This window comes from Littorina saxatilis, linkage group LG11, assembly GCF_037325665.1.
Source record: "Littorina saxatilis isolate snail1 linkage group LG11, US_GU_Lsax_2.0, whole genome shotgun sequence".
Classification (NCBI taxonomy): domain Eukaryota; kingdom Metazoa; phylum Mollusca; class Gastropoda; order Littorinimorpha; family Littorinidae; genus Littorina; species Littorina saxatilis.
The window spans coordinates 31,468,322-31,495,821 of record NC_090255.1 but is presented as its reverse complement, the minus strand read 5'-3'; the positions used below and the strand labels follow the sequence as shown (position 1 = coordinate 31,495,821).

Sequence of the window (27,500 nt, the reverse complement as noted above, 5' to 3'; positions counted from 1 at the left end):
CGTGGCGCATAAAATTCGCTGCGGGACAGCTCCTTGCGCGTGCGTAGTGAGACTGCACGCGACTGGAAATGTAAAGCTAGGGGAGATAAGTGGGGAGATAGATAAATGAAGGAAGGAGGCGTGTGCACATCAAACCTGAACGAAGTAGTGCTTGATGTCTGTGGCTGCGCCGCGTGAGATCAGACTGAATTGTGGAATGGCTGAGAGAAAAGAATTGTATGATGACAATCTTGTGCCAAAAGTGAACATTACAGAGATTACAGTGATTTGTTTTGTGTGTGCGTGCGTGATCATTATTACTGACGATTACCAAAATCGCTGGTTGATTACAGGCGTCTCACCAAGATGATAAAAAATTAAGTTTATGGTGTAGTATACTAAAGGAAAGAGAGAACCAGATACGTGAACAACAAAAACAAACAAACAAATAATACCGTGAGATTTTACATAACTCTCACTTACTCTTGTTGTCGTCTCACTATATTTAGAGCACTTACGTCCCTTTGTTTCTTAGATCTTTAACACAAAACACACACACACACACACACACACACACACACACGCACGCACGCACGCACGCACGCACACACACACACACAAACACACACACACATACATGCACGCACACATACACACACACACACACACTCTCATGCACACAAACACACAAGACACTCTCTCTCTCACTCTCTCTCCCTCTGTCTCTCTGTCTCTGTCTCTCTCTCTCTCTCTCTCTCTCTCTCTCTCTTACACACACACACACACACACACACACACACACGCACGCACACACACACACACACACACACACACACACACACACACACACACACGCACATACACACAAGCACACAAGACAAAAAGACACGAACAAATAATGCAAATAATAGGTACAGTGACCTCTCAAAGTCTTTATTTTTAACAGAGCATTATTATAAAACTTTTTCAATTTCTTATATCTGTTATCTGTTATTGGCTATATATATATATAGATATCGCACGGTACTGAAGTCACAGTCCTGTTACTGATTTTTCTAAATATGCATTAAGTTAATCATATCAAGCAGTCAAGATGTTAATTTTTGGTGTCAATTGGAGGTTACTATCCCATGTATAAGCCTGTGCATATTTGAAATTGTGAGCAAGCGAAGGACTTTGCCTTTTATAAGCAGATTTTTCCAATAATCACCCCAGAGCAGTAGCAATAATAGCTATGCTATGCTAACTTGGTTTTTCTGTCCCCAGAACTAGTGTCTATTTTGGACATAACGTGGTTATATGCTTGGGCATAGGCAATAATAGCAACGAGCATCGTGACCTTTATACTTTTCACTTTTGGCGTTAGTATGCCGCCGTAGAATTCGGTGTTTTCTGGTATTCGATTGTTTGCTGTAAAAGCTCAGTTGGTAGTGCACCCAAGAAAGAAATATTATGGTGGGCCGTTCTTCACCGTTTTCTTTCATTTCCTTTAATCTGATAAACTTTCCATAATAAAAACATTTCAAATTTAAAACGATTCGATGAGAGCGATAAAAGAGTATGACCGGGCCTGATCACGGAAGTAAAAACAGCAAACTATTATAGAGATAGGATCGTGTCATTTCGTACTTTTTGGAACATTTCTGTCATTTTTCGTTACGAATTTCTGGGAATGGAGAACATTGTCTGTGATATTTCGTGTTTAAAATTTTTTTTTTTACTTTTATTTAAAAAAAAATCTGTTTTGAACAAATCTGACAGGAAACAGTGTTTTTTTCTTCGTCTGAAGACTGAAAACCCGTCCGACAGCATACATCTCTTTGACATTTTATAAACTTCCATAAAATCACATTGCATCAGCGGATATTGTAGAAGACGAAAACATTGAGAGGCAGACAGGGTGTGCCGAAGAAAAATTTCCATTTTTATGTAATATTTTAATGGACAATAAAGTGCTGTTATTGTTATTGTTATTATTGCATGGCCAAATGAGCTTGACAATTAAATCATTGAACCTGCGCCGTGTGTGTGTGTGTGTGTGTGTGTGTGTGTGTGTGTGTGTGTGTGTGTGTGTGTGTGTGTGTGTGTGTGTGTGTGTGTGTGTGTGTGCGCGCGCGTATGTGTCTGTCACGGTCTGACTTAGGTTCTATATAGAAGTAGCGTGGTTGGGTTACTTTGGCCGTGTGTGTGTGTGTATGTGTGTGTGTGTGTGTGCGTGCGCGCGCGCAGTGTGTGTGTGTGTGTGCGTGCGTGCGTGCCTCAGCGTGTGTGTGTGTGCCTGTGCGCGTGTGCGTTTGTGTGTCTCCATCTGTCTGTTTGAGGTTCCATAGAAGAACCGTGGCTGAGTTAGACGTTCTAAACCTGTCTCCATGGAGCAAAGTGTCTGTCTGACATTTTACGAGTACCACGTGCGAGAGCAAGGGAAGAAAAACGATCCCCAGACTTATCACAAATCTACCGGTGTGTGCCTCGTCACATGTCACCGTGTTGGAACAACCGCTATCTTGTTGTGCGTCTGAATCAACCGGTGAAGACGTAAACAAGATCCCCAATGTGAATAACCTAACCCCCCCCCCCCCCACACACACACACACACACTCCCACTCCACCGATGCACTTTTGGTATAGACGTTAAAAAAACCACAACTTTCAATGGTAAAAAAAATGTCTGCATGCATTTGGGATAACTTTTGTTATCTCTTTCTGCTTATCGTCTATTTAAATTTACGATTCTTGTGGAAGCACGTGCATTACAGAGTTCCAAGATGCATGAGGTGGTAGTGGTGGGGGCGAGTGGTGTGATGTTGGGGACACATGCAGATACTCACAGAAACACACAAATACTCACACACGTACGCACACACACGTGCACACACACACAGTCGGCCGGAAGAAGGCTGCAATGACTCCATTCACAATCTCACTGGCATTTAGAGAGAGAGAGAGAGAGAGAGAGACAGAGACAGAGACAGAGAGACAGACAGAGAGAGACAGACATACAGACAGAGAGACAGACAGAGACAGACAGAATCCACACAACTGAAACTCAAAACATTCGTGAAATGAACACACTTTAATCGTCAACTCAGTGAATTATACAAACTGAGAGTGTGTGTATCATAGTTTTCCTTGCCTCCAGAACGATAAACATGTCATTCATGTATCTGGTAAAACAAACAGCTGAGACAAATTCAGACACTTCTTTTAACACACCATTAGGCCTAAAAAAAAATTGGTGTGGTTACGGTACCCCGACCTACCCTATTTTTAGGGGCCGATCCTATAACTTTTTATTACATTTGTCAACAAACAAAAAAACCAAAAAAACAAAAAAACAAAAAAAGAGTGCAAAAAACGCAATGAAAGCGAAAGCGCCCGTGTCGCACACTTATTTCCCTGTCAAGTAGGTTTAATTTGTACACATTAGAAAAAAAAGTTAAAAAAAAAAGTGATTGCCTACCTACCTACCCTTTTTTTTTGTTGCTATGTTACCGTAACCACACCTATTTATTTTTTGGCCTTACACTCAACATTTGGTCACAAGAAGGCATACCATGTGACCAGAATTACACATAATTGTTATTAAAAATTCATTTGAATCTTAAACACGACGGGCAGGCAAGATAACAAATAAAAATCGGCACATAATTATAGTGGATATAAACAATTACATACTGTATGTTTTCCGTGACAAATTTTTTAAACGCCCAGACACACGCCTATATATAATCGTTAAAGAAGAACATTTTTTTACTACAACAAAATTTGACAGAATTGTTAGTAAAAATACATTTGTTTTTTGACTTCTTCTAAGGCTGCGTCTTTTTTTTTGACAGACTATTCATTACAAACATGTGCCTGAAAATCACATGCAACCTGGATGTTTTGGGAGAATGATGATAAAAAAAACCACCCCTAATTTGTGAGACATCAAATTATGGAAAGAACCCACACAGAAAACTAATCCGAACAAAACATTGATAATCTTTACCTATATTTTATTACTGACGTCCCGTTCATTTGTGTATTTGCCCTCATTGCTATTATATGTACATTATTATTATATTATTTGTGTTCCCATAACTATTGTTGTAATTCACATTATGAGGGCCATGTTAATCCAAAATCCACACTTTGCTTATGATAAATATTACATTAAAATGAGAAGAAAGGTCACAGTGATCATACGTTCAATATAACATCACGCAAGGCAACACGCTGTCAAGGCAAAATGTAAACGTGAAAAAAGCACAAAAACCCCACAAAAATGAACATAAAAATGTTATCAAACTTTGAAAGACGAGTCCAAGTGAACTGTTCACATCAAATTTCAAACAAAACTAGTTCAGTCACAACCAAGAAACGGAAGAAAAATGGCAGACGTATGCAAATGAATGCAAATATATGAACCACTCGTGAATGATTGAGACGACATAAAAACCAATGCTGATACACATTAATGCTCTTGGTAATGCTGGTTCAGGAGCCTCTGTTTAAGGACAGAGGAGGGGAAATTTGGATGAATGTAGGAACATGGTCATGATGCTGACAAAGATCTATAATTATACGCATTGTGTTTTATTTTTAATTTTTTAAATTTTTTTAAAAATTAATACTGGCTAAGGGCACCCTACTTATATAAGAAAAGTTTGAGGGTCTTGGATGAAAGTGGAAGAGGTTCAACAGAAGTGAAGCTACATGTTATATATATATATATATATATATATATATATATTTCTGTTCATGTCAATACTACTTCAGGGGCACCCTATTTAAAGAAGAGGTTTCTGGATATGGACGAGGGCGAACACTTAAAAAAATAAAAGGAAATAAATAAATAAATGCAAATGCATGATGCGCATTGCTGTTCATATGTATACTGCTTCAGGGGCCCTGTTTGGGATGAAGGGAACTGGATGAAAGTGGGAGGGGTATCGCAAATATCTGTGTCATGGGCATCACTGTTTATATTAATACTGGTTCAGGGGCCTCTATTTATAGGAAAGATGTGAGTGGCTTTGGACAATTTAGGATGGATCTCATGGCAAAATTATTTAAAAAATTAACAAAAAGGAACGTGGATTTAACGAACAGCGTTGTACTTGGCACAGTGGAATTAAAATTGAACACACTACGGTTTTCATTGCATATGCCCGTACGTCTTCACAATGCATAGAAACGTTAATTATAGAAACAATGCAAGGAACGAAGAAACTGAAAATGTTTTCAATTGCATATATAGAATGAAAATGACAACAATTATATATGGCCGGCACTGAATAGCCAGATTCCCTGAAAGTAATAGACATAATAGACACCACCTATATCCCCATCCCCATAACAAAAAGGCACTGTTTTTTTACGAAGTAGGAGACTCGTACTCATTGGGAGTAGTAATTTGGTGAATACATGGTTAGTCTGTTTCTAATCTGCGTAAAAGCTTGCAAAGTAATACCCCATCCCACCCCCCTTTTTTTAAAATACAAAGTCAGTTTAACACCTTTGGAATACATTGGAGTTTTTTCAAATCAGTTACACTCCCATACAGACAGGTCACAAGGAATCGAATTCAAAATCTCTGTTCAAAGAAATATTTACAGGGTAACAAACTCTCAAAAATCATCGCCAGGGAAATCATGAAAATGGAAGATTATTCCATACGAGAAACAAACAAATCGCTTTCGCTGCAAGCCTGTCAGGCCGTGATGTAACACCGGGTCCAGAACTCATGATCAATTGATCCGTTGATAGAACCCTATACTGTACTTACAATGAATCGTATTACGTACAGCAATCGTTTCGTATTTATTAAAGGCATATGTACGCGCTCCCGTGTTTACAAAGTGTAGTTTGCCCACAATCGATGTCAAACGCACCATAAGACCATATAATGACGATATGTCACCATGCGCGGACCATAATACATGCATTACAGCTTGTTCTAGCCTCTGAAAAAGTGAGGATGTCAACAAAGCCGCGGTGTTAGCTCCCTTGCATCAACGTTACATGTGTTGCCAAATCTATAAATAGGACCATCTAGATCAAAATAAAAATTCAAATATCTCAACATTTAAGGGCTCCTAGACCACAATATTTTGCAGGGAACTTAATTTAGCATGTCTCCAGCTGTTGGTAAAGCAATTAGCGTGTATATTCATCGAGTTAATATGCCTTTAAGCTTCCTTATAAAACCGGGTTTAAAACTCACGGACTATAGTTTTCTTTGATACATAACGCAGTAATGCTACTTGTTTAAATAACCGTTCCCTTATGTACAATTTTTGTGGTAGTGAATGGTAAGAACAGGTACACGATTCGTTAAAAATGCAAGGTTGCATACGTTTGTCTTCTGTTCTGGTGGATAAAGCTTTGTGTTCAACTTGAAATGGACACGAATTCATTCAAAAGTAAGCTATTCGCGACAAGATATATTACAGAAAATCCGCTTCCATAAGCGGTAAAGTAAAAACACAACAATAAATCACTAAATTACATTAAAAGCATTTCATTTCCATATACACTTGTTAATTGAATAGTTATTTGGAACTGAACATACTGTTTTCCTTACCTTCAATAATTATGTACAATTTCTCATCAATAATGTAAGTCATATCAATGTGTTCCACTGATAATCTGTCGAGACGTGTCAGGTAGCACAAACGACACTCAGACATTTGTCATGTTAAAATCGCCAATAAAAATCTGTCTGTAACATAAAATACGCGTTTAAGTCACTTTGTCACAGTTTTAGCAAATGGACATTTCGTTAACTTCGGTCCATGGCGCAGTAATGCCACTTGCTTTTAAACAACCTTTTTCTTATGTACAATTATTTTAAAAAGTCGCTCGTTGCTCAACATCATTTATCACACACTTACGTGTGAATCAGAGCAGTGCCGTCAAATCGTTAAACATGAAAACCCTTGAAACACCAAAACAAGACGATAGGGTTCATGAAAATTGATATCAGATAGACTGTCTTCAGACCGTCTTTGTCAAACGGAGAAGTTCTTAAAAAGAAATCATATACTCGTTACAGAATATGATAAATATGAGTACTGTACAATTCAGAGTGCTTAAAACAGCGCACTGTATATATCGTAACACGTGTTTCCGCTGGGGATGATTTCTGAGAGGTTACTCTTTTTTTCCTTGAGGTATAAATAACAGCGGTTCAAAACTAGTTATAATCAAAAATGTCAGTGTTGGCTACTGAGAGTTCAGTACCGGTGCTGTTGTGCGAACAGAGAAGGTTGTCAAGTTGTCAGAAGATGTCAAATTCAAAATATATCTTGTGTGTTGTTGTACAAACACACACAAATAATTCAGTTCAAAGCAATTGTTGCATCTTTCTTTATTTATTTGGTGTTTCACGTCGTTTTCAACCACGAAGGTTATATCGCGACGGGGAAAGGGGGGAAGATGGGATAGAGCCACTTGTCAATTGTTTCTTGTTCACAAAAGCACTAATCAAAAATTTGCTCCAGGGGCTTGCAACGTAGTACAATGTATTACCTTACTGGGAGAATGCAAGTTTCCAGTACAAAGGACTTTACATTTCTTACATACTGCTTGACTAAAATCTTTACAAAAATTGACTATTACAAGAAACACTTAACAAGGGTAAAAAGAGAAACAGAATCCGTTAGTCGCCTCTAACGACATGCTGGGGAGCATCGTGTAAATTCGTCCCCCTAATCCGCGGGGGGAATTGTTGCATAAAGTCTTTGTTCACAAAAAGTAAGACCTCTCCGAGTTGAAAATATTCATACTGTAAGGGCGTGGAATTACGGAAGGAATTCATTCAACAACCAGTAACGAAACATACACAAAATAGGGAAGGCAAAATACGAAAATCACCTTGGACAGCTTTAACTGACAGAAGCAGAGTTCAGAGAGTGGGATTCCCCTGACAGACTGAGCTGGCTTAACATCTGCGGCGAAGGTTTCGTATCGATCTCTGACGTCACAGCCATGGCGCGGGGCGGGGGAGGGCTGCCGTACAGGTGGGGAGGGTGGAGGCTCTGGTGAAAGTGTGACGTCATCCCATGTGACATCACTGCATGTGACGTCATGACGGACTTCATGTCCACGGGGCTGTCGTGCGAGCCGTGGTAGTGTGACGTCATGGCAGGAAGAGCGGAGGAGGAAGACAGGAAGGAAGGCATGGAGTTGACAGGAAGAGAGGAAGACATGACGCCGAGAGACAGAGAGGAGGAGGCGTGGTGGGAAGACAGGGAAGAGTAAGGAAGACTTTCCGAAACGGAGGAAGACGACCCTTGCTGCGAAGAGCCCAAGGACTTGAAGTCTGCAAGCAAAACAGAACAATATGCGAAAAAAGAATACACAACATGCTATGGGGCAAAGGACACACATATTCTTGTTTGTCAAAAAAAAAATGAAGAATAAGAATTCCAAACCAAACCAAAGAAAAACAACTGCGACAAGCACATAAGCCCAAATAAAAAAACCGGAAAAAAAACAAAAACAAATTGTAAAACTGAAATTACTCTAATGCGGACTACTGTCACCCAGTGTTATTTGATGTCACAGACAATCCTGACAGCTTGTCTGCTTCTCGTTGAAATCACCTAACCAACTCAACATCATCATCCCCTACCGACCCCCCCCCCCCCCCCAACACACACACACATTACAAATAGAGACAGACAGACAGAGAGCAGCTCACCAGCAGGTTCGCCCTTGACCGGCGTCTTGACCTTTGAACCCATGGACTTGGGTTTTCTCTTCCTCGTCTGTATACCGTCCTTCTTCATCGACATGGGCCTGGGAACCTGGATAGTTATTAAAACAAAAATAAATAAAAAAATTTAATTGATATGGAAATCCCACGTGATATACAGGGCTTGAAATTGCACAAGATGAAGAAGGGAGACATTTGTGCGTGCAGACTATCGACTGAAGTCACAAGCAATGCAAATGAATTTAAACAGCAAGAGAACTAAAATGAATTCAGATGGCAAATGAAATGAAAACACGAAAATAGTAAGTGAAACAAAATTGACCTAAAGGAAGGATACCTTCGTTCGTTCTGTAAAATTCGCGTCCTTTCGGGTTTAGTTGGCCTACATGGTCACATGGTATGGTTATGTGTGTTGCCGGATGTGTGTATTGATGTATAAACTGTATGTGTTTATAATATTATGTTACGAGAGTGTGATTTGATGTGATGTTATTCGTGTATACGAGCCAAAAGAACAAAATCTGTTTGTCTTACATTCAGATACAAAAGTTGAATTGAATTGAATTGAATTGAATTGAACTAAACTGAATGGAATGGAACGGAACGGAACGGAACGGAACGGAACGGAACTGAACTGAACTGAACTGAACTGAACTGAGCTAAACTGAATTGAATTGAATTGAATTGAATTAATCGCTGTAAACAGAACAAAAACTCACCCCGTGCAGTTTGTAGTAGAGGCCACAGGCGTTACAGACAGGCTCCCCCTCGCTGTTACGTCGCCACAGGGTCGTTTTGTCCGTGTGGCAGTTGGCGCACTGCAGACCCGCGCGATGACGTGACGACTGGAATTGCCAATCCTGCCGTTAGTGACGTCAGCAAGCCGCCCACACAGACAACAAAAACCAACACTCAGAAAAGAAAAATGGCATCCACATCCGAACAAAATTATATTTAGTGTTGAGAGGTAACATGACACGGGAGTCGGTATGGTGGTGATGAGTGTTGCTAAAGCGGAAAGAGCATGGCCTATATCTATACAAAAGAAAAGAATTTGTTTGTTTGTTTGTTTGCTTAACGCCCAGCCGACCACGAAGGGCCATATCAGGGCGGTGCTGCTTTGACATATAACGTGCGCCACACACAAGACAGAAGTCGCAGCACAGGCTTCATGTCTCATCCAGTCACATCATTCTGACACCGGACCAACCAGTCCTAGCACTAACCCCATAATGCCAGACGCCAGGCGGAGCAGCCACTATATTGCCAATTTTAAAGTCTTAGGTATGACCCGGCCGGGGTTCGAACCCACGACCTCCCGATCACGGGGCGGACGCCTTACCACTAGGCCAACCGTGCCGGTACAAAAGAAAAGAAAAAGTAAATAAAATAAATACAATCATGCATTGAAATTTCCCCCAGTGATAGATGTGTCGAACTACGAGTTGTCCAGTAAATGCGACGTCCCAAACAGAGTCGGGCTTTTGTCTGGTTTGGTGATGACTTGGCGGCCGCCATCTTAGTCAAGAATTGTAAATACCCTGACGTCATCAGGCCGCTATTGTTCAGTTTCATAGCTGTTATAAATCCAAAACGAAACGCCCGATTTCAAAAAGTCGATATGCTTTTAATTTAAGTATGAAGCCTAAAAAAAAATAATAGGTGTGGTTACGGTAACCCGACCTACCCCATTTTTAGGGGCCGACCCTATAACTTTTTATTACATTTGTCAACAACAACAACAAACAAACAAAAAAACGAGTGCAGAAAACGCAATGAAAGCGAAAGCGCTCGAGTCGCACACTTATTTCCCTGTCAAGTAGGTTTAATTTGTACACATTAGAAAAAAAAGTTTAAAAATAAAAAGTGATTGCCTACCTTCCTACCCTATTTTTTGGGGCTATGTTACCTTAACCACACCTATTTTTTTGTTGGCCTGACCAAAATTGAGGTGAGGGGGTTTTAAGTATTTCCCATGTCCAAATACATAATATTTAAATATGATCTTATTTCGAGCTCGTTTACAAATAACAGACAAAAAAGACCCATCGCCTTTTACAAATCAAGTTTAGTTTGCTTCAAATGGAGAGAGAAAAAAAATCCAACTGACCATTCTTCGTTGCGGCTTGATGAGGGGTCTGTTCATGCCGTTGAGGCGGTTGTAGAGACCACAGGCGTTGCACAGGTAGTGTCCAGTGCCGTCCCTTCGCCACAGAGGGGTGGACAGCGCCCCGCAGTTGACACACTCTCGGCTCTCCATGTCCGGCCAGTACTCTTGACCATCTGAAAACATACAATGTAATGCCATTCTTGAAGTGCGTTAACTCGCATCGCTCATTCTTTCTTTTTTCTTTTTTTTTAATCCCAAAGTATCTTGGAAGATCCACGCACAGACTGAAAAAAGACGCTGCGAAGAAGTACCACTTAGGAAAAGGAGCATGAGGGTCGATCGACTGACTGACTGACTGACTGACTGACTGATTGATTTTTGAATCTTGTCCTTTGAGTAGCTGGCGGAAGTGCAGAGCGAGAGAGAAAGGGGGGGGGGGAGGGGGGGTAAGAAGAGAGGAAGAGAGAGAGAGGGCGAGAGAGATTGGGGGGGGGCGAAGAGAGAGGGATAGAGGGGAGAGAGAGAGAGAGAGGGGAGAGAGAGAGAGAGAGAGAGGGGAGAGAGAGAGAGGGGAGAGAGAGAGAGAGAGGGGGGGGAGAGAGAGAGAGGGGAGAGAGAGAGAGGGGGGAGAGAGAGAGAGGGGAGAGAGAGAAGGGAGAGGGGCGAAGAGAGAGAGAGAGAGGGGAGAGAGAGAGAGGGGAGAGAGAGAGAGAGAGAGGGGAGAGAGAGAGAGGGGAGAGAGAGAGAGAGAGAGGGGAGAGAGAGAGAGGGGAGAGAGAGAGAGAGAGGGGAGAGAGAGAGAGGGGAGAGAGAGAGAGAGAGAGAGGGGGGAGGCGTAAAGAGAGAAGGGGGAGGGGCAAAGAGAGAGAGAGAGACAGACAGAGAGACAGACAGAGAGAGACTGACAGACAGAGACAGAGAGGGGTGAGAGAGAGAGGGGGAGGGCGGAAGAGAGAGAGAGGGAGGGCGGAAAAGAGAGAGAGAGAGAGAGAGAGAGAGAGAAAGAGAGAGAGAGAGAGAGAGAGAGAGAGAGAGAGAGAGAGAGAGAGAGAGAGAGAGAGAGAGAGAGAGAGAGAGAGAGAGAGAGGAGGCCTCAAGAACATAAATAGTTATCATAGTATCTTACAGTTTGGTACAGTTCGGTTTAAATCCAAATAAGATCAAAAAGTGGTAAAGACCTATCCCAGAAACGGCAGGTACGCTGTATAAGAACAAGATGTTGTACATGCAGATACACCGATGCACGCTGCTGTGACGAATCTGTCAGTTCACAAACGTCCACGTGAAGGCAAGAAAGCAGTGAATGAATAAATAAATGAATGAATTAATTAATATTGAATGTAATACCATATTAAGTACAACCGACTTCAAAAGTACTAAGAGTAAAAGGAGACGCAGGCCCGAAGGAAGCACGGACGTGTCATTTTCACTGACACATTAAACGCATTGAACTTAAAATTAGATCGACATATATCGAAAAAGTAAACAAACAGACAAGTTGGCAAACACGTGCCTTTGGGAAACAGCTCGCCTTGGTGATTCGTTGAACCGCGGAATAAACAAAGTTTGATCTTTTGAATAACAAGAGGCGAAGCCTTCAAGGCTCACGTAAGAAATCGACAAACAGTAACACAAACTCAATCACTCCGTCACACACACACACACACATACACACACACACACACACACACACACACACACACACACAGTAAGCATCTAGGTGAAACTGTGCAAGAAAGCGAGACACTAGATCTGCCAACTAGTCTCGGCCCGCTCACAATAACAATGACCGAGACTTTCAGTAATTCCTTCGCGTGACGTCTAACCCTCTTACGTCATAATGTGACGTCTTCAAATGTTAAAGTTTCTATCACACTCGTCAAACACTTTTGACCGAGACGTAATCTTCTTATGCGAGCTTTATCCATAGACTCGGAAATGTTAAAGTTTCTATCACACACACACACACACACACACACGCACGCACGCACACACAGACAGACAAAAGTTAGCATCGCATGGGCTACACTTGCGTGAGCCAAAAACGCAGAAGACTTTTTTTTTCAAATCAAAAAACGCATCAGCTTGAAAACGACAAATTCTTGCTCCGAAAAGAGGAAAAATTGCAATTCTAAAATAGATCAGCTTAGCTTCTCTCATAGTCATACCTTCGACACCACCATAGAGGAACGACTCATCGGGCGACGGAGAGAAGGAGGGTGGAAAAGATAGGGGTTGTGAAGGGTGTGGTTGTGGAGAAGATGGAAGACAATCACTCAGAAGAAATGGAGAAACAGACGACTGCTCCTGCAACAGCTGTTGCTGCTGATGCTGTTGTTGTTGTTGATGTTGTTGCTGCTGATGCTGTTGTTGTTGCTGATGTTGTTGTTGCTGCTGCTGTTCTTCGTGCTGACGGTAATAATGAAGACATTGAAGTTGCTGGTCTTGCTGCTCCTGGATCAACTGGAAGGGGGTGGGAGGGGGGATGCGGGTAGCTGGAAGAGGTTTGAGTGACGTCATAGAATGGGAGGAGGAAGAGGAGGAAGAGGAGGAGGAGGAGGAGGAGGAGGGCTGTGAAGGAGATGGTATCCCGTAGAGGTAGGAATTCATGTGGCTGATTTGTGACCTTGGTAGCATCGTGGATTTTAGGACAGTGGTCTCCCCTTGCGTGCACTCTCCTTGTCTTTCTTCGTGTATGTCAATGTCGAATTTCGGAGGTTTCGTCTTCTTCTTTTGTCTTTCTTTCTCTCCAATGGGAACGTTCCTGCTTCTGTTGATCTCTTTTTCTTTTGTGGTCGATTTCGTGAGTTGCACGGTCGTCTGTTCAACCCCTCTCTCTTTGTATTCCTCGAAGGCTGCGGTTTTCGAATTCTTGTCGTTCTCTCCGTGTCTTTCTAGATCTGCTTAGAACTGCAAACCAGGCACCCTTTCTCTGTTTATTTGCTGGTTATTGAATTCTCTGATTCTGTCAATCTCTTCTTTTGTTGTCGATTTTGTGAGTTGCACGGTTCTCTGTTCAACCCCTCTCGCTTTGTATAACTAGTTGTTTCCTCGAAGGCTGGTTTTCCCAATCTTGTCGTTAGAACTCTCTGTGAACTCTCTTTCTTCTTTCTCTCCCTGACTTCTCCAATGGCTCTCGGAAAGTTGTTTGTTCTTGGGCAATCAGTCTACAGTATCGGAAGAGCGATGATTGTGAGATTCTGCTGCACCCTGATCCAGAATATAAACTCTCCCTCATCGACAACGATCCCGTCACATCAGCTGTTTCGAAGTGGCAAGGCAAAATTTCTGTTGCAAGGGAAACTGTGAACGTTTTGCAACAATGACACTCGGTGACGGTTTCGAGTCACCGGCGAAGGAGAACAAAAGGGTGGTTTTCGTTCAACGCATGTTCTGCGCAATGTTCACGTTTGCATCCGATAACTTCCAGTATTTTACTTGGGTTGTGTGTGAAACTATCAGAAACAGAGTCGTCGTCCGGTCAGCACTACACCGGTATGGGGTAACAGTTTCCCAAATTAACTCTCTCCGTAAGCAGTTCACCATGAACTTATCTCTCTTGAACGTGAAAATAAAGTTTACGGAATGACTCGAACTTCGAAGTAAAGTTCTCTTTTCTTCACGACTGGACTTCGCGGTTTTAACATTCCGCCAATGTCCACTTTGATTGTTTTTTGCACTTTTTTCGTATCAGATAAAAAGCTTTTCATATACGTTGTATTACCTTAGTTTGACCGACTGCCGTGACCCAACGACCGACTTTTGTAGAAAGGAAGTTGTCGGAGTTCTCGAGTCGCAGACCACATATTATATTGTTGCATTCATGAAAGAAGAAACACGAACATGGGGTGGTTTTTTTTCAACTGAGTTACCCTCCTAAAACTAAACCTCTTATGCGTTCATTCCCCCCCCCCCCCCCCCCCCTGAGCGAGTTCTCAGTTCCCCCCCATCCCAACCCAAGTATCTTCCAACGCAGAAAAGAAGGGAAGAATGATTAGAAAAGAAAAAGAAAGACAAGAAGAGAAAATAAAGGGAAAAAATTAAGAATTTCATTCTGGTCTGGGTCGGATTTGTTTTACGTCGGAAAAAACACACCTACAGACGCAACACATACACACAACAAACACGATAATAAAACAAGAGGCGAAGCCTTCAAGGCTCACGTAAGAAATCGACAAACAGTAACACAAACTCAATCACTCCGTCACACATACACACACACACACACACAGTAAGCATAGGTGACACTGTGCAAGAAAGCGAGACACTAGATCTAGATCTGTTTGTCTGCATGTAGCCTACTTACAAGAACACGACTGCCAACTAGTCTCGGCCCGCTCAAAATAACAATGACCGAGACTTTCAGTAATTCCTTCGCGTGACGTCTAACCCTCTTACGTCATAATGTGACGTCTTCAAATGACGAAATGTTAAAGTTTCTACCACAGACATACACACGCACAAACACACACACACACGCACAAACGCACAGACAGACAAAGTTACGATCGCATAGGCTACACTTACGTGAGCCAACAAACAAAACAATTGAATATCGCTCTTTCAGGATATCTCCCCCCCCCCCCTCATTACCCCCCTCAGCATCGTGTCATCCTGACTTGAACTTTTCAGTGACGTGGCTCGTTTGTGTGTCTATCAGAACTGATAACTTGTTGCGATTCAGTTGGAAAAACGGTATCGAAGTGAATGATACAGTAACTGTTGTTAATCTTCGGAATCTAACGTCAGACAATAACGAATCTCAAAATCCTTGTCAAAATGTACGAGAAAGACAGAAAGAAAAGAACTAGGAACAAAAAGAAGAAAAAAACAGAAAGAAAGAAAGAAAGAAAAGGAACGAAAAAATATAAATACAAACATACACTAAAAAGCGTTCAAAGAAACGAACCCACATGCACTAACAGAAGGAAAACAAAAACAACACACAGTACGGTTGACCGTAAAATAAAAATTGAAACTAAGGTTAATTCAATATTACAGCTGTTGCAGAACGATATCACCCCGCTTACACGCTACGCGGTAGATATTAAAAGATATCCCACGCTCAGATCTAACCTCTGTGCGATACCTTGTCAGCATGAGTCTAATATCCTCTCTCAGTCCTTCCCTAACGGCGACGCTACCGCCGCGATACCTTGTCAACGTGTCTGATACTCAAAATCTCAGCGAATTCATGTAATCAACTGACAAATTGTTTGCGCAGATAGAAGTAATCGCCTGTGGAAATGGCGATAGGAATTCAACCGACCCAAAGCCTATATAAGAGCGAGTTCTCAGTTTCCCCACAGCATATGGTTTATACAGTGCATGAAGATATTGTCCTTTCCAATGCCTCACCAATGTCATGGGAATACAATTCAGTTTTTCGTGACAAGCACTACTGGGTTTTAAAAGCGGTTTTGCCAGCCATATTCTGCATTCGGGGGATACTGCGCGCTTGGATTTTACGTCGCTTCACGGCTACCGACTCATTTTCAAGGGCTTATTTTCGCGGACGACTTGCGATCTTCGAAATAGCTATACTGGTGTGTGTGCAACATATTTGGTGCACAGCTTGCATGGAAGCGCGAGTCAATGGACTAGAGTGACTCCGAATTAAAAACAACAAATTCAGAACAACATTGAAACCAATTCTTGTTAATCAGGACATGGTTCCACAGGATTGTCAATAGTCCGCTGCGACAATGGGCCAATCGTATTCTACTTCACCTCAGTGCTGAAATAGCCCTAGTTTTCAAAGCAGAACGAATCCTTGTTCTAATAGAAACCACTCAGTCATTCTGTCGTGCAACCAGTCTAGTACCACAGAACTTATATCTAATATAAGTTATGTGGTCTAGTACAACAACCGAACAAGCAGTGATGACTTAATATTTGGACCAAAGCTGTCAATTGGTAGGATAGTGCTATCATTTAAAAAATACATATTTTTGGCATTTTTACCGGCAAAACCACACAAAAATAAAAAAAACAGGAAAGGTTTGTTTTTGACAAAACAATACATTCACAAATATTCTTTTGTTCAAATTCACATTTTGTGAATGTATTATTTTGTCAATAACAAACGTTCCAACAACCTACCTTTCTTGTTTTTTTATTCTGAATTTTGGAACGTTGGCAGTCTCTTTGTTTTTGGATTTGGTAAAACCACACGGAGTTATCAGTGAAACCTGATTCCTGTTCAGCACAGCCAGCCGTTCGGTTTCCCTACCACATATAGGCAGGTGCAAACCATCGACGGATGCTGCTTGCATTGTGATGGTGTGTATCGCATACCACCGGCCCAACTGGCTTGTTCGGCTGTGAGTGATGATGGGATCTCCAACGTGCGCAGAATGCTGTGCTAACACAATTCTGTGTGTGATGAGTGGTGATGGTGGTGAGCGTGCGTGTGTGTGTGTGTGTTTGTGTGTGTGTGTGTGCGTTCGTGCGTGCGTATGTGCGTGCGTGTGTGTGTGCGTGAGTGCGTGCGTGCATGTGTGCGTACGTGCGAACATGTGTGTGTGTGTGTGCGCTTGTGTGTATGTGTTAGTGTGTTCATGGAGTATGGTAGCAGTGGCACACACATCAGGGGGAGGGAGGATCAATTCGAATGGGGGGGGGGGGGGGGGGGTCTGGCAAAGAATTCCAGAAGACAGCGGGAGCAATGTGGGGCAATTAATTATCAGGTGGGCTTTTCTTATCGGCAGAAGGCAAACCACAGGCCCGCTCTACATTTGTCACGCTGCCACTACACCTCACAGCATTGTTCTCTGGTACAGGAGGATGGATGAAGGGGGGGGGGGGGGGGGGGAGGGAGTGGATAAAGTGGGGTTTGTGAGCAAAGGGGGTGGGCAGGGTATGGAGGAGGGGAGGCGGGGGTGAGATGGAGGGAAATAGGGAAGGGAGAGAGAGAGCGAGAGAGAGGGAGAGAGATAGCGAGAGAGAGGGAGAGAGAGAGAGAGCTAGAGAGAGAGAGAGAGAGAATTCACGTATATCAACATACGTAGATTAGGTGAACATTTGATATAGGGTATCATTCAGCAACAGAGAAAGATATCAATATCGGCGAAATACTGACGATGTTGACAGTGATCACTGAGGCGGAAAATGGTAAAGATTTTGTCTAATTTAACTGGCGTTTGGAGAGAAAAAGAAAAAGAAAAAAAAGAAGAAGAAGAAAGGCAAAATATGCAATCCGATTCCATCTTGATCTATTCCTAGCCTGACTAATGTTCCCTGACGTGACGTGTGTGTCTTCCCAGTTTCTCGAACAAAATCGATACTTTTCAGTTGTAAACCAGATCGGGCTCCGTGAAGAACCGAAGCAGGTAACCCCACTGAAAGTAGCAGCAACAACTATACTCACAACACCATAATATTGATGTGATCACCACAACTATCAGCACAATAACAACAGAAACACCACCACCACCAGCAGCAACCTGCAGTAACAACAACAACAACAACAACAACACTTTTGTTGGTGTGATCTTCTTCCAAAACGAAATGGAGCTCACGAAAAAGTGTTTCAGAATACAGCAGCAGGTCTGTACAAACCTTAGATTTTCAACAGGTTCTGACGCCCAAACCCACAGAAAGGCTAGTCTATTACTTGTATGATTCTACGGCAGGACATATAGGCAATTGGTGTTCCAGTGTGCAAAGAGATGCATCATGCAACACACGTTCACAAACCCACAGAAAGGCTAGTCTATTACTTGTATGATTCTACGGCAGGACATATAGGCAATTGGTGTTCCAGTGCGCAAAGAGATACACCATGCAACACACGTTCACAAACCCACAGAAAGGCTAGTCTATTACTTGTATGATTCTACGGCAGGACATATAGGCAATTGGTGTTCCAGTGTGCAAAGAGATGCACCATGCAACACACGTTCACAAACCAACGCATGCTTCACAGAAGAAATTGGTCATTGAAAGGATAGCAGAACTTTACATAACAGCTGAGATGGTGTCGGATACGACCATCAACATTGCAAACACTGCCCTTTGATCATCCTCTCCCCCCCCCCCCCCCCCCTCACGTGTGTGCGTATGTCCGTTTGTGTGTGCATGCGTGCACTCGTGGATCTGTGCGTGCGCCCATATGTCTGTGTGTCCGTGTGTCAGTGTCCGTGCGTAGAACATTCGTCTCGACGATCCTGGAGGGCATTTCCGCCGCGCGGATTCCAGTACTACGGTCTCGGCCAGCCTCGCTTTGCGAAAGCCTTCTTTGATGAGATGAGCCCGAGTTTGACACCCGCCACGTGAAGAAGATCTCGAGTTTATCTGGATGCCTACCCCGGGTACATAACAACGGAGGCACAACCTGCTAATCTGCTTCCTTCCTATACCTCGGGTACAGCGAGACTTCTGCTCGCTTCCGTCGTCGGGTGGAAAGGCGTGTGTGTGTGTAGTTGTGTGTACATAATTGTGATTAGTCCATGGTGTTAAACCTATTGCACCCCTTCATGGTTATTTTTATTTTTGCTGTGACCGCCCCCCCCTCCCCCTCCCCCCCCCCCCCCACACACACACATAGCTATACTGTGCTGTACAAATATACATGCCCAACCCGCAAACGAAATTTGCTAGTTAGTATAGCTAACCACATTTTCTGCTGTGCAGTCTTGTTAACGCGGTTAAACATCTAAGAAACACACGACTTTAAAGCGGTCATTATACTATTGCTCTGTACTAATTAGCAGAGCTAACAAAATGTTCCGCTTTGTCTTTCAATCCAACCCTTCTCATTGTATCCGCGGGAGATTTCAAAGAAACAACAGGGATCACTGTATACCATGCTTAGAACACCAACGCGCGTGTTGTACCGCCGACACGCATGAAAGGCGACGCCGTAGTGTTCATTACAGGCTCGGCTTGTTGCTGTCACGCTTCGTCGCCGACGGGGCGTGCTTAATTGCTTGGCTAATTGCATGGCGAGGGCGATGGGTATCGCTGCTAAAAGGCAAGACGCTGTATACACACGATGGTCCGTCGTGGTCGTGTTGGTAAAGCTGGCCAAGTTTGTTAGTGTTATTATGAGTTATTTTCGTCAGATGATTTACGTGTTTCGTTGTGTTTTGTTGTTGTTCCTATCCTGTTGGTTTGTCTGTTTGCTTTTTTTTTTAATATTGTTAAGTACATGTTCTTTTGTGGGGTTGTTTGTGTTTGTTTTTGTTAGCGTAGCAAAACAAGCATAAAGGAGCCTATTCCTGTAGATAAGAGCTCCAGTTGATGAAGATGTGGTTTCTGTTTGTTAGCGTAGCAAAACAAGCATAAAGGAGGCTATTCCTGTAGAATAAAGCTCTAGTTGATGAAGATGTGGTTTCTGTTTGTTAGTGTGTTCTGTTTTTCTTTTGTTGTTTGATTAAGTTCACTGTTTGCTGTGCCTGCGTGCACTCCAATTGTGCGTGTGACTTAATCAGTGTGTATTTTTGTTTGCTTAAACGCCCTAAGGGCCTAAAGCCAAAAATAAAACCTTGTAACCAAACTCTGAGCAACATGAGCCTTTCGTCATTTGCCAGCTATTAGTTCCAACCTCGTCAACCTGTGGTAAGAGTATAGGCATTGTTCTTCGTCCGGTTCCTTGTAATGATCTTTGCAGCATCAGTAACGTTCGCCCCCCCCCCCTTCCCCCCCTTCCCCCCCACCCCCGCCGTAACCAACCCTCGTTTACTCGGTGCATCTAATTCGTGTCTCGCTAGTTGTCGCAGACTGATTCTGCTGCACATCTCCCCCCTCCCCTCCCCTCTCCTTAATGACCCCCCCCCCTGATCCACACACCCCTGTTCGCTCTCCTCGCCATCCCTTTAACACATCACCAACCCCCTAACACATCACCATCCCCCTAACACATCACCATCCCCCTAACACATCACCATCCCCCTAACACATCACCATCCCCCTAACACATCACCATCCCCCTAACACATCACCATCCCCCTAACACATCACCATCCCCCTAACACATCACCATCCCCCTAACACATCACCATCCCCCTAACACATCACCATCCCCCTAACACATCACCACCCCCTAACACATCACCATCCCCCTAACACATCACCATCCCCCTAACACATCACCATCCCCCTAACATATCACCATCCCCCTAACACATCACCAACCCCCTAACACATCACCAACCCCCTAACACATCACCATCCCCCTAACACATCACCATCCCCCTAACACATCACCGTCCCCCTAACACATCACCGTCCCCCTAACACATCACCGTCCCCCTAACACATCACCGTCCCCCTAACACATCACCATCCCCATAACACATCACCATCCCCCTAACACATCACCATCCCCCTAACACATCACCATCCCCCTAACACATCACCATCCCCCTAACACATCACCATCCCCATAACACATCACCATCCCCATAACACATCACCATCCCCCTAACACATCACCATGCCCCTAACACATCACCATCCCCCTAACACATCACCATGCCCCTAACACATCACCATCCCCCTAACACATCACCATGCCCCTAACACATCACCATGCCCCTAACACATCACCATGTCCCTAACACATCACCATGCCCCTAACACATCACCATGCCCCTAACACATCACCATGCCCCTAACACATCGCCATGCCCCTAACACATCACCATCCCCCTAAAACATCACCATCCCCCTAACACATCACCATCCCCCTAACACATCACCATCCCCCTAAAACATCACCATCCCCCTAACACATCACCATGCCCCTAACACATCACCATGCCCCTAACACATCACCATGCCCCTAACACATCACCATCCCCCTAACACATCACCATCCCCCTAACACATCACCATCCCCCTAACACATCACCATCCCCCTAACACATCACCATCCCCCTAACACATCACATCCCCATAACACATCACCAACCCCCTAACACATCACCATCCCCCTAACACATCACCATGCCCCTAACACATCACCATCCCCCTAACACATCACCATGCCCCTAACACATCACCATCCCCCTAACACATCACCATGCCCCTAACACATCACCATGCCCCTAACACATCACCATGCCCCTAACACATCACCATGCCCCTAACACATCACCATGCCCCTAACACATCACCATGCCCCTAACACATCACCATGCCCCTAACACATCACCATCCCCCTAAAACATCACCATCCCCCTAACACATCACCATCCCCCTAACACATCACCATCCCCCTAAAACATCACCATCCCCCTAACACATCACCATGCCCCTAACACATCACCATGCCCCTAACACATCACCATGCCCCTAACACATCACCATCCCCCTAAAACATCACCGTCCCCCTAAAACATCACCGTCCCCCTAACACATCACCATCCCCCTAACACATCACTATCCCCCTAACACATCACTATCCCCCTAACACATCACCGTCCCCCTAACACATCACCATCCCCCTAACACATCACTATCCCTCTAACACATCACCATCCCCCTAACACATCACCATCCCCCTAACACACACACTCAATGAATGACAAGCAGACATACATGCTCTTTCTTGTGTGCTGTTAATGATCAAAAATAACACAGCAAATTTAACACCAGTTATCATTGATATTCCTGATGGCAAAGACATAGAAAGAATGTATGTCTCTGCTGATAGTATTCCACCCGATCAAAATACAGAGACGATTCTCAACCTGGAATATCAGTACTTAAAAACGGCGTTTAATATAAGGTTCGTATCATATCCAATATCATGAAAATTAACATAAATGACTACATTTACGCTACTGCTGCCAAAGCGTGTGAATAGAGCTAGAAACAACAGCTGTTTTTGCCACAACACCATGCACCGTTAACAGTGTCCCATTCAAGAAGGGAGCATACCAACCAACTTCACACAATCCGAATAAAACATAAATCAAGGAACGGCGGACAGGCAAGGTAAGAAAAGCCTGCCAGGACCGGACAGACAGGTACATATATAAGACGTAGCTAGGTAAAGGGTCAGTGTTTGAAGTGGTCAGATCACCCCTGTCTTGACCAATACCTGATTTATAGGTACATGTAGCAGGAAAGGCTTTGATCTCTGTCTGCCGGTCTCTCAGTGTCCTTGGGCGTTAGAGTCAAAGATCATGCTTATAAATTATGCGGATGTGTTAATTTTTAGATTCTCGAAAGAAGTTTTTGTGTGTGATAAATTAAGTGTTGTATCCTTATTTGACATGACCCTTACCATAACGAATTCATATCTTTTTTTTTTTTTTTTTTTTTTTTGCTTAACGCCCAGCCGACCACGAAGGGCCATATCAGGGCGGTGCTGCTTTGACATATAAAGTGCGCCACACACAAGACAGAAGTCGCAGCACAGGCTTCATGTCTCACCCAGTCACATTATTCTGACACCGGACCAACCAGTCCTAGCACTAACCCCATAATGCCAGACGCCAGGCGGAGCAGCCACTAGATTGCCAATTTTAAAGTCTTAGGTATGAACTCACGACCTCCCGATCAAGGGGCGGACGCCTTACCACTAGGCCACCGTGCCGGTAACGAATTCATATTTATACATTCATACTGTGTCAACGTATTTAAAAAAAAAAAGGATGAACCTTTTTGTCATGGTAGAAAAAAAAGGTGACATCCTAGACTTCCCATAAGCACGCACGCACGCACACACACGCACGCACACACACACACACACACACACACACACACACACACACACACACACACACACACACTCGCAGTTTAGATCTCACGATTAAAGCTGTCACAATGAGCGCCGCATGACACAGTTGCCAAACAGTCAACATTTTAAACTAACAGTTAAGCGGTCTTAACAGATAATACCCACTCCTTGAGCCAATGGCCACCCTTTCCCGTCGGCCAATACAGGAAACCGTTATCTAACGTGAAGCACTCTCATGTATGAATCTGTTCCCCTCATCCTTTTCAGATAATCCATGCATGCGTAGTCGTGACTGAATCTACTTAGAATCTGTCCCTCCTCAGTTCCAGCACCCTATACTGTTCTTCCGACCCAGTTAGAACCACTAGAGATGTGCGACGATGTGAGCATCGTTGTCTACCGACAATTTTGTTTTTAACAAAACAAAACAAATCGCACACACACACACACACAGAAGTAAGCAGGTATTTAGGTATAGGTAGCCAGGAAGGCAATCGGGAAGGCATATATCGATATACGACTTGTGTCTGTGTGTGTATGTGTGTGTGTGTGTGTGTGTGTGTGTGTCCGCGATGCACGGCCAAAGTTCTCGATGGATCTCTTTCAAATTTGGTGGCCATATTCAGCTACACCCCGGACACAACCTGGTCGATGAGATATTTCAACACGTGCTCTCAGCGCGCAGCGTTGAACCGATTTTGGTTTTTCTCTGGATCCATTCCCAGTAACTCTTCCTTATCTTCTCTAGTGTTTTCAGCGTTTATCTCCCTTCCTTCGTGTGGCGTCAATCCATATTCCCGTTTCTATTTTTAGAAGGTCACTGTCGACAACGCTCAATCCATATTCCCGTTATACTATTTTTACTCTTCTCCAGTGTTTTGCGCGTTTATCTCCCTTCCTTCGTGCGGTGCGTCGGCGAAGCCGGCGTACACCCGGCAAAGCCGGGTCCCCGGCGCAGCCGGGTATTCGGTTCGACTTCTTCCCGACACACACACACACAATAACACATCAGTGTGTGTGTGTGTGTGTAGTGTATGTGTGTGTGTGTGTGTTTAAGCTTTAAAAAGTTTTGCAGCTTTCATTGTGTGGAGTGGTGTATATATATATATATATATATATATATATATATATATATATATATATACATGTAGAAAAATGGAAAAACTCTACTTGTGCATGAGCAACGATAGGAATACTCGCATTATTGCATATTAAGTCCCTCTAATTTAAGACCTCTTCCCCTTTTAAGACCTTGCTTTTTCAGATGTAAACTGACCCCATTTCAAGACTCCGTCCGGATTTTCTCAGATTTCTGTTTTGTTGGGGGGGGGGGGAGTAAACGGGGAGGGGAGGGGCGTTCCAAAGTAGAATCACTATCGATAAGTCATTTATCTAGCAGTCCCCCTCCTCTGTCTCAAGATATAACAAGTGTTCCTGTAAGGGCAATCCCACAACACACCACTCCGTGTTGAATGACGGGAAGGGTAGCAAAGGTCCCGGATATGACAATGGGCAGCATCACGATTGAAAAGCTAACTGTTCTCTCAAAAACGGGGTCTGGGTGCCTAACTTAGAGGGGGGGGGGGGGGAGGGGGCTTGGAGGGTGACGGGGTGTGGTCGGTAATAGGTTAAAAAGTTGCGTTTTTAAAAAGTACGGGTACGTACCTTTTCTGGACTGAGACCACTACGGGGGAATAGGGTAGTTAAAAAGGCATTTGATTGTTTTTTAATCGATTATAAAAGTTGATAAAATTTCAAAGCCGCTTGATAAAAAGTTTTAAAAGTCCAGAGGGAAATTTCCTGGTTAACATTATATACATCTGTGCATATTACGCATAGGTTGCCTTGCCTTAAATGAATATAGCATGTACAACACAGGACAGACATTCATTCCTCATAAAAGTGATAATAAAATGTTGTCGTTTAGACATGTAAAATGTATTTTTTAAAACCATTTCCCAAGCGGCGATGTATAATTGTTTTGCAGACCAGTTTAACGTGGCTCCACCCTAGGTCTTTATGATGGAGACATTGTGTAGGTGTGAGATTGAGTGTTTTTATGAGTTCGTGTAGTCTGTGAAAGTGTGTTGAGTGTGGACATGCAGTGAAAATGTGGTTAAAATTTACAAGCTCTCCGCATTCGCAGAGAGGTTTAAGAAGTGTACATATGTCGTGCCGAATTCACGTAATTGCCGACTTCGCGGAATCGGCAACATTTTTGCCCATTTCGCGTAATCGGCAAAACGCTGCCCAATACGCGAAATCGGCAGCGTTTTGCCGAAAACGCGTAAAGGCTTCTAAAATGTGCCCATTTTGAGAAATCGGCAGCCACGTTTTGGGTTTAAAGTGCTCAAATGCCTGGGATATCATCACACTTAGACAACTAGATACTCGAATGGATAGATATTGCAATAATCGATAAGTTATGGCAAGATATTGCAAAATATGTAATTTTCGTGCATTTTTGGAGTCATGCTCGACACAGACCAACATAGACCATAACAAACATGGTAGGGAGGTAAAACAATGTTAATGCAATGTTTTGGTGACACAAAAAGTAACAGACTGGCTGTCGCTTTTGCGAAATGGGCAAATTGTATAAGCCTTTATGCGTTTTCGGCAAAACGCTGCCGATTACACGTAATGGGCAGCGTACGTTTTGCCGATTACGCGAAATGGGCAAAAATGTTGCCGATTCCGCGAAGTCGGCAATTACGTGAATTCGGCACCACATATATAAGCAGCTGTTCGTTCTGATTTTCCTGAACATGGTTAGTTAGAGGGGGGGATAAACTGTCAAACCGGTAAAAACCCATTTATGAAAAACAAAGGTGTGTCGCGTTGAAGTTGTAGCCCATGAACACGGAAGAAGAAAAAGAAGCTAAACGTTGCTGTTTTCTTTTCTTGTTTTCAGGTTTCAGACGGTATACTGGGGATCCTTTCCCATTATTTGAAACAAAAAGTATTTCCCTTCTATATGTGAGGGACATTGTGACTGGGTTTTTTTTGCAGAAAAATAAACCCGTTTTGTATAGTCCTGAATTCCCGATGAAACCCATTGATCTTTCGATTCCGATGAATCAGAGACGCTACAATAATGCAGTCTTAACTCTCCCCCCCCCCCCCCCCCACCCTACCCCTTACCTGCACGTACCAGGCCGCAACTCGTCTTCCACCCCCATCCTTTAAACAGCAGGTACGGGTAGAGACAAGGGACGGCCAGCTACCCCATGTACCCGGTATTAAACGGGTGGCGTGCTGGGGGTCAAGCTGGCCAAAGGGATCGTCACCCAGCAACCTACCCGTCCACTCGACCACCCCACCCGACTCTCCCCACTCTCCTCCAAACTCCAGCTACCCGGGGTAGGAGCTAGCCCCTTCAACGTCCGGGTGGTGATAGACGGGTAGAAAGATAAGTGAATCCGTCCAGAGGCAGACAAATATACACCGCACACATTGTAACATTTTCCCCTTCCCTGCTCTCTCCCTTTCGGTCTGTCTGTCAATTCTGTGACTACCCCCACCCCTATTTCCAGGGTCCAAACATTTTTGGAAAGGCAGTATTGTCTTGTAGACATTTATGAACAAAATATATGCACAAGGTTTCGGGAGCATTAGGAGACACACGATACTCAGAACGAATGGCATCAGCCATACAGATGTTGGTGTGGATTACAACAAGGACAACAGATGAAACACTAAGAATATTTAGTGAAAAAAAAGGACAGAAAGAACTAGCGTTTGACAAAATTAACACTGGAAACTGTAGCAAGCGAATATAGAGAAAGAGAGTTAGTCGGACTAGCAACGGAAAGACAGACGCATTAAGAAACAGACGGACAGAAAAAAGTCGGACAGGAAGCGAGAAAGACAGTCGGACGAGGAAAAAGACGAAGACAGACGGACAAGAAGCGAGAAAGACAGACGGACAAAAAGCGAGAAAGACAGTCGGACGAGGAAAAAGACAAAGGTGACAAACGGACAAGAAGCGAGAAAGACAGACGGACAAGAAGCGA

General features: G+C 43.5%; 2 protein-coding genes across 2 annotated transcripts in view; both read right to left on the bottom strand.

Moving 5' to 3' along the window:
- LOC138980604 (alpha-amylase-like) overlaps window positions 1-27,500 on the bottom strand; it is a 335,113-nt gene that overhangs the window by 137,475 nt on the left and 170,138 nt on the right. The gene's annotated exons all lie outside the window — the stretch shown is intronic.
- The window catches only part of LOC138980624 (uncharacterized), a 26,989-nt gene continuing 2,526 nt past the window's right edge, over window positions 3,038-27,500 (bottom strand). Inside the window, exons 2-5 of the mRNA XM_070353547.1 lie at window positions 10,794-10,966; window positions 9,403-9,543; window positions 8,669-8,774; window positions 3,038-8,287 (exon numbers count right to left, since the gene is read on the bottom strand). Of these exons, the coding sequence (XP_070209648.1) occupies window positions 7,851-8,287; window positions 8,669-8,774; window positions 9,403-9,543; window positions 10,794-10,966 (857 nt within the window). The 3' untranslated portion in view covers window positions 3,038-7,850. The remainder of the gene's footprint in view (window positions 8,288-8,668; window positions 8,775-9,402; window positions 9,544-10,793; window positions 10,967-27,500) is intronic.